Source organism: Doryrhamphus excisus, linkage group LG3, assembly GCF_037039965.1.
Source record: "Doryrhamphus excisus strain RoL-2023G ecotype Guam linkage group LG3, RoL_Dexc_Guam_v1.1, whole genome shotgun sequence".
Taxonomy (NCBI): Eukaryota; Metazoa; Chordata; class Actinopteri; order Syngnathiformes; family Syngnathidae; genus Doryrhamphus; species Doryrhamphus excisus.
Window position 1 is genome coordinate 25,993,625 of NC_136359.1, and position 8,566 is coordinate 26,002,190.

General features: G+C 44.5%; 1 protein-coding gene across 5 annotated transcripts in view; it reads left to right on the forward strand.

Moving 5' to 3' along the window:
- The window catches only part of LOC131128489 (tight junction protein 2-like), a 57,085-nt gene that overhangs the window by 46,606 nt on the left and 1,913 nt on the right, over positions 1–8,566 (forward strand). For 3 of the 5 annotated variants that reach the window (XM_058071386.2, XM_058071385.2, XM_058071384.2), the window contains exons 19-23: positions 288–506; positions 3,020–3,124; positions 3,917–4,408; positions 5,378–5,463; positions 6,089–6,184. In XM_058071386.2, coding sequence (XP_057927369.2) covers positions 288–506; positions 3,020–3,124; positions 3,917–4,408; positions 5,378–5,463; positions 6,089–6,184 — 998 coding nt within the window. Of the gene's footprint in view, positions 1–287; positions 507–3,019; positions 3,125–3,916; positions 4,409–5,377; positions 5,519–6,088; positions 6,239–8,566 lie in introns of those variants that run through there. The other 2 variants (XR_009129647.2, XM_058071390.2) reach the window with 2 other exon arrangements.

The following is an 8,566-nucleotide window of genomic DNA, read 5'->3' on the forward strand; positions in this document are numbered from 1 at the left end:
GGGCATCCTTAACCAATGGAGGGGGGGATGATGCACTCCGGTCCTGTCGTTCTGACGATGTCCGCTCCAGGACGCTGACTTGTGTCCGTATCTCCTCCATCCCGGCCACCTGAAGCGCTGATGGCATGCTTGGCAGGCTCACTGTGTCTTCCTAGTCGCTGCCACTGTGGGCTTCTACACCTTTGCTCTGTTTTTCCTTTCTTTCTTTCTTCTCTCTTATGCTCGTGCTGTCCGTCTGTCCATCCCTTCTTCCTGTACACCCAAGATCCATCATGTGTCTCTTTTAGTTGGAGGAAGTAGAGAGTGATCTGGACTGCCAGGATGTGGAGCGTCTCTCCTTCCTGTCCGCCATGTCTGCCGACTACCTCAGCATGGACAGCAGGCTGACCTCTGACCTGGATGACACTGCAGATGAGGCTGGGACCTACACCGACAACGAGCTGGATACGGAGACCGTGCACGTCTCTGCCATTAGCCGCTCATCAGAACCAGTCACAGCTGAGGAGGTGAGTTGCAATCCATCATTTCTAAATAGTACTTTTTATGTTAACTTTATTTCAACACATCCAAAAAACATTCATTTCATTCCTATTTGTGTAATGCAGAGGTGTTCAGAGTGTGGGCTGAGGGCCATTGACGGCGCGTGGCTGTTTTTTTGAGGGGTGTTTTTAACTGGGCATCTGCATGTAATAAAAATAGGATTAAACAAGACAAGTAAAAAAAACCTGGAAAAAGAGCACTAATGTTACAAGAATAAAGACAAACTATTAAGAGAGTGAAGGCATCATATTAAAAGAAAACATCGCATGATGTTGAGAAATGAAAGGAAAAGCTCTTACACACACACACCACCTCTTTGGGGGGCAGTGCTCAGTGACGTAGTATTGACAATCTAAAGTTAAGCTTCAAAATTAAATACTGACTTTATCAAGGCTGCACAGCAGCAAGTGGTTAGCACACAGGCCTCACAGAGACCCGAGTTCAATCCCACCCTCCGCCATCTCTGTGTGGAGTTTGCATGTTCTCCCTGTGCATGCGTGGCTTTTCTAGCTTCATTGGCCCCCCCAAATTGTCCATAGGTATGAATGTGAGTGTGAATGGTTGTTTGTCTATATGTGCCCTGGGATTGGCTGGCCACCAGTCCAGGGTGGACCCCGCCTCTCGCCCCAAGACAGCTGGGATAGGCTCCAGCACCCCCGCAACCCTTGTGAGGATAAGCGGTAGAAAATGAATGAATAACTTAATCGAAGCTGTGATGTATGGCGACATGTTAGGGGTTCAAACCTAATTGGGGTCTTCAGGTGGGCACCCGCGTTTATAGGTGCCTGGATGATACGCCCAGGACACCTCCAGAGAGCTCATCAGCAACACCCTTTCTCCATTCAACCCTTCTGTGGGCCACGTCGCGAACCTTGGCTCTGCATCCTCGTTGGCCACTTTGGTGTATTAGGGTGTTGCTTTGGAAGGCTCCTCCACAGCATCCTCCCAGGGAACCGTGAGCTTAATGATGTCAGCTCTGTGGAGGTTGGGGCACAAGGTCGCAGGTTTGTTGTGACAATCTCAGATGGAAAAGAGAAGCTTTGCTTCAGGTCTGCCAAGATGGCTGATGTCCGATGTTGCGTGGACTTCAGCTGGTGTTGCATCTTCTCATCTTCTCTGATGAAAACTCTTGCAGATGCTGAATGGAGCGGTGGCGGAGGCAGGGCATTGATCTTTGTGCGTCTGTAATAAAGTCACAGTTTTATGAGAATGAAGACATAATATTATGAGATAAAAAGGAAGAACAACCCAAAAGAATATGCTTTATCACTGATTACACAAACCATGTTTTTTCTTCAAATACCGGTATAAAAATGTTATTGCATATTTACCTGGATTTGAAAAAAAATGTAAACGTGGCTTCTGCATCCTTTTGCTATTTTAGTATGCGTCCTTTGTGGAAAAGGTTTGGACACCCCCAATGTAACAGATGCCAGCTGGTGCAGATGTGCCAAAGTTCAGTAAAACCTTGGTTCTGTTCCAGATGGTCTGACTTGACCCAAACCTACTCCAACCTTTTCCCATAAGAAATAATGTTAATCCAACTCATCCAGAAAGACAAAAATGTCAAGGCTAAACACATTTTTATAGTTAAACGATAAACATCATCCGTCGGGGCAAAAGTAACCTGTCTTACGACGGTCTAATTGCTGCTCACGTTCCCTTTTAGCGAGTGACCAATCTAACTTACAATCTAATTTAATATGCAGGAAACTATGCAAAATGCATATAAATATATACACATAATGAATAAAAAGGTTAGTTTTACCGTCATTGAAGACCTGATTGTTGCCAAATACGTGATGCGGCAGCGGGATTCCTGTTTTTCCTTGAATTCAGTAGTTCATCACCCCTAGGCCTTGCTTTTTGTTTGATCATCTTCAAAGTACGGCAAGATGCAGCCAGAGAAAGATGCAAGTGGCAGCATTTTGATAAAGATGTTGAGAAACATTGAATTGAAGAAATAACTCTGAGCAAAACACCAAGATGGTGTCCATGTTGTTCTCTCTTCCACATTGTGTCTTTGTCAACAATCACATCTTCAAGGAAGGCAGAGTAAGCTTAAATGTTCATTTATCCCTTTAATGCGTGTAAAACTTGAATTGTAATAATATAAAACTTTGTCAGACTTGTGGTGTAACTGTGTTAGTTAGCGAAGAACTACAGAAAACTACAAAAAAATACATTAAGAACACAGTTGGACTCTCACAGTGTATTCATAACATGACAAGACTTGCGCCATATTGTACGCCGACTGAGGAATGTATGCAAACCGAGGCAACATTTTAGCGTTGATATTTGACATTAGCTGGAAAAAGTAAGCGTGTACACGAAGCGAGGTTCCACTGTATTTACATGACTTATGTTCAACTTCCATGGGACTTTTTGCTGCAGTCTGCTGTGAGCGACAGCAGGTCTGCATGCCATGTATGCGTGACCTTCCACTGCATGAAATAGTCCCTGTCTTTGTGCCGTGTAGATATTACGCAGGTACAGCCCAGACATCCGAAATCGTATGAAAAAAAGCAGCCATGAAGTTCCCAGGAGGTGCAGCCCTCCGCCGGTCTTCCTGACAGATGCTAAGGTAAGAAGATGTGATTGTTAACCTAAGCAAGCAAATCAATTCTGGCATGTGTCTTGAGCTAAACTGTTGAGGCACAGCGATGAAACACTTTCTCCTTGTGTTCCCCTTTTGTTTGCTGATGGTGCATGACATGCATGACATGGTGGCGTGGGGTGGGTTCAGTACAATCATCATCATGGAAAAGTAAAAAAATGATGTCTTTGGTTGAATACTGGGTGCATTCAAACAGAATATGTCAGTCAACGTGGGGTGTGAAAGCTCTACTGAAATATATTCATATTGACATGGAGAAGGGCTGCAGAAATATTTACAATGAATGCTGATATAGTTTGGATGGGTCCAATAATATGAGAAATGTTCATATGTATAGTTTTTCACCAGGAGGGGGCGACAAATACCGTGCAACTGGTAGAACCGTTTCATTCCCTTGGAATGGAATTTCCAATGGCATTCCAGTCAATGTAGGGATTTATTCCAAGGGTAGCCCGTGTTCCCGACTCAGCTGAGCTACGTTGAAGCTGGAATGCTTAGGATTGGATGAAAAATGAGGAGGTGGCTGATGGCCGACTGGGTCAGTTAGAATGAACTCAGTCCGACTGACGTCACTCAATTCAACTTGGCATCAGTCGTCATCGTCATAAAAGTTCCTCTGGTGCACAATGGAATCGTGCACTGAAGCGCATCATTCATTCCCTGAAATGCAGCACCAGCACTAATATTGTCTTATAGTAATATTTAGCTGGCTGATAATGTCTGCTGATAAAGGTAGTACTTTTTCCCTTCTCTGCCTAGATAAAAGTACCCCTAAAGGAGGAATCGGCTCTTTTATCCGGCTCGGAAGTGGCGCACCAACACCAGCGTCAACATCAACCTGCTCTCCCAAGCTCTCGCCACAACTACGATTCTCCTTCCAGCAGTAGCCCTGCAAGCAGCAACAATGACCCCCCTCCACCAATCCCCCGCTCGGCTCACTCCTCTGCTCCTCCGCCTCCGCCTCCGCCTCACCTCCTCAACTCCTTTGGAAAACCCCGGACTCTGGGAGCACCCAAATCCCATGCTGCATCCAAGGCCACCAGGACCACGGCGGAGAATACGCTTCCCTCCTCTGCACCTTTGCCCAGCGAGACTGTCGCCTGTTGGCAGCTGGAGGAGGCACTGCAGCCCGGACCGCCGGAGGACCCGTCCGTGAACTCCTTCATGGGAAAAGTCAAGGCCTTCGAGAAGTTGGATCACTTCGCTCGAGCCCACAGGATGCTGCAACTGCAGGAGGCGCACAATGCCAGGGTGGGTTTGGAAAAGAGGCTCCGTTTAATGGATTTCATTGATATGAAATCCATGAAATAAAGGCTCTAATAATCTTAAAAACCGTACTTAGAAGGTTGTACGCAGGTTTTCTACGCTCCAACTACCAACATATTTGATTCAGAAAGAAGGAATCCTACTTGCCAGAAAGTGAGTTCCCACAGTTAACCGCCATGAACGTGGGATTAGTGCATGAGGCATTCAAAGACTCTGTGAGACACACAAGCACCAGCTTTGATCTGCAGAACAGCAGGCTTCTATTGCAGGTTTGAACAGACAAATATTGGTAGTTAAGCATTTTCGACCCCACACATTTGCAGATATTATTTGAATGTATTTTATGGAAACTGGCCATATGTTTATTTCCTCCAAAGGAGCCTTTTTTGGCACAAAACCCATTTCACTTGAACTAAGTTGGTGCTAAAAAAGCTTCAAATATCCAGCAGGGTACAGCATACATGTGTGAGGTTTGGATGGCTGAGCGCTTTGGATTGTACCTTGTACTTCCGCTGGGGGCGCCACATCCCCCCGTACTGTGAAAGGCATTGCAGGTGACTATGGAAGCTGGAGGGAACACCAGCGCTATGAAAAAATCAAGTTACATTTCAAGATATATTTCGAGTTATAAGTACATAATTCCACGTGTTCGTTCAGAGTTTTGAGAATCTCCAGTATGAATAGTCATGAGAATCATGAAAACGCAGTACGTCCAAACTTTTTGGCCTGCACTGTACGTTCAGCCGCGCTTTTTGGTCTCAACAGCTTGAACTTGAACTTTCACGTACTTCCGCAATCTGGTCCATTCAGTCACTACCCGAAGGTCATGACGTTTGGCGCTTGAGTGCAAACCATGACGACCCATTCAATGTGTTTGCCGAAATTTCCAAGAATGACATTTGAATATTTATTGATTGCGTGGAGTGCATAAAGGTGGTCAATCTCTATCTGTAGGTGGAAATTGCCCAGAAGCATCCCGACATCTACGCGGTCCCCCTGAAGACGGCCAAACTTGATCACAGTCGCCCACAGCCCATCGGGTAGGCGACTGTTTCCCAGCTCCGATGTGAGTGGGTTTGCTGGTGTGTTGCCTATGTGAGTGTGTTTACTGGTGTGTTGATAATCCTGTTTGTATTGAGAGAGAGAGAGAGAGAGAGAGAGAGAGAGAGAGAGAGAGAGAGAGAGAGAGAAGGTTTGGGCGTTGCACCTCGTCACATGAATACTGTCAATTGAATAATCAAAATAACAATCTAAAGGTGTTGCACCACAAGTAAAACGACAATTAAAAATGTATTTTATGTACATTATATCAAGGACAAGTGTATCCACGCCGCCAAGTAGGAAAACAATAACTTGAACAAATATTGTTGGAGAATTATTAGAACACATGTATGACCATTGTTATACATAAAGTTGTCATTTAACGACAATGCATTTGGAATAGCAACACATAAGAAGCCCATGGGATTTTTAATGATGGGGTCTTTTGTGACCTCTTGGATGTCATTTTGGTCGGCCGGCCCCTCCCTCTGTCATTGACTAATATTTACATTTGTCTGATGATCCCAAACATTTAAGTGTGACAAACATGCACAAAAACGAGAAATCAGGAAGGGGACAAAGACTTTTTTACACTACATTTTTGTATTTCTTGCGCTCCTCTAGGTCCAGCTGTCGTGCTGAGCCCCAAACGTCTCCGTCTGTCAAGGAGGGGCACCCTATCTACCCCAGCAAGGAGTCGGAAGCGGAAGCAATGTCAGGGTACTACACCGCAACTTCCCCGTATGACGACACGGAACTGTAGGGTTAGCGTGCAGCCACTGTGCCTCTCCCAAAGCTGCTTCAGGCAGTGTCTTTGTACACCTAGCATTCCTTCACGTACGGCACATTGGCTGCTACAACTGTTTTTTCTACGGAACCAACACTGTCTTCACTTCTTTCTTTTTGGCAGATGTCAACGTATGTACCGTACCGCCATAAGCTTCATAGCCAAAACTGATTATTCAGGAACCACTTCTTTTCTTGCCTATGCAACTCTTCAGTTTTTGCACAGCAACGGAGCTTTGCCACAAATTTTGCCCTCACAAAAAAACCTCAAAAAAAAACTTTTACAAGAGCTTGATCATCACAATCTCCTTTGAAGCTACTGGAATTGCTAATAACTATCAACAGAGATATATATTATTACTTACTATTGCTTACTATATCATGTATACTGGATATATACAGTGGATCCCCGCTATTCGCAGGGGCTGTGTTCCCGGACCACCCGTGAATGTTGAGTAATTGAGACGTCTGTGAAAATCTTTCTTTTTGACACTGAAACCAAGCCCGGGCTATATCTATAGCTTAACAATATGTCACATACTTAATATTTGCTTGAGAGGGTGCTGCCTGTTTGCAATCGGTTAGCTTGATATTTCCACCCATACTCACACCACACAATCCATCAGGAGCTCATCAAAACAAACGCATACATAATGTAACTGCAGCACAGAGGCTATGCGGGTATCCAATAAGCGCTTACACACACTCATATATACGCTCATATATATGCCAAACAATTACTTGTTAATTAACTTGCTTGCTGTCAATCCGTGTATCATTCGCTACTTGAAATCAACACTGAAAAAAGCTCTTGTTCCAGGATCTGTTTTTCAAACTAAAGCAAAAAAATACACAATACAGTTGCTTTGGCTCTGTGGGGGGAGGCGGGGCTGCTGGCATACATGTGTGAGGAGCAATGCAAGGTAAAGCAGAAATAAGTAAGTAAGTAAGTAAGTTTTATTTATATAGCACCTTTCTCAGACAAAAGTCACAAAGTGCTTCACAAAAGGCAAAACACAGGGTTAAAATACACATAAAAAATACAATAAAACAATAAAACAATGTACAATAAAAATAGACATAAAACAGTACATAAAAACAGTATACAATAAAATAGACTAAATAAATATATGATGGTCATAATACCCTAAATCTACTGAGCTGGGTATGCCTGCAAAAACAAGTGAGTTTTAAGGTTACTCTTAAATGCATCGACAGAGTCAAGCGAACGTAGGGAGGGTGGAAGGTCATTCCAGAGCCTCGGCGCAACAACCTGAAAAGATAGGTCTCCTCGGGTCCTAAAACGACTACGAGGGACCATGAGTAAATTTTGATCTGACGATCTCAGCCTCCGAGAGGGGGTATAGGGACGCAACAAGTCTCGTATGTAGACAGGGGCCTGGCCGTGCAAGGCTCTAAAAGTGAGCACCAGGATTTTAAAATTCACACGGAATGAGACTGGGAGCCAATGGAGAGCTTTCAGAATCGGTCTGATGTGAGCCCTTCTGTTGCATCGGGTCAATAACCGCGCAGCAGAATTTTGAACCTGTTGCAGACGAGACAACTCTTTTTTGTTTAGGCAAGAAAACAAACTATTACAGTAGTCTAAACGAGAAGACACAAAGGCATGGATTATCATCTCGAGCTCACCTTTAGATACAATCGTTCGAAGTTTCGAGATTTTTCTTAGCGTATAAGAAAATAAGTAGAAATTAGGCGGGAAAAAGACGATGCCACACCCCCAAGTGGGAATATTTGGCCTTTGAGTGAGCCAATCAATTCAGAGCAGCCAGCAACAAACGAAGAACTAAACGTTATTCGCTGTTGTTTAGCTTTAGCATGTTGGCCACGCAGCCAGGAGATCTGGACGACCGGGGCTTGAATCTCCGTTTGGGCATATCTGGTTTCCAAACACATGCATGTTTCTAAATTGCCATTCCCCCCGAGTGTGGATGTCTATACACGCCCCGCCATCGGCCCAGGCTGAACCCTGCTGTAGCCATCCCGAGTGAGGATGGACGGATGGGTTGAAATGGGGAAAGAAATGAAGGAATGATACAGGGATTGGCGTACCTTACGCCTGAATGCTTCGCAAATGAAGAACACCTCCTCGAGCAAGTTGAAGTACGCAGGTAGGGTCAACGAGATGGATTCTCTACCAGTAAGCAGCCCAACTACGGACATTCTAAGCACAAAATGGCGACTATGTGAGGATCCACTGTATATCCTTATATCAATCACACTTATATGAAAATCAAGTGTTTATACTCTATCATGTCTTTGCATTCCTTCCTTCACGACAACGCCTGTGTATAC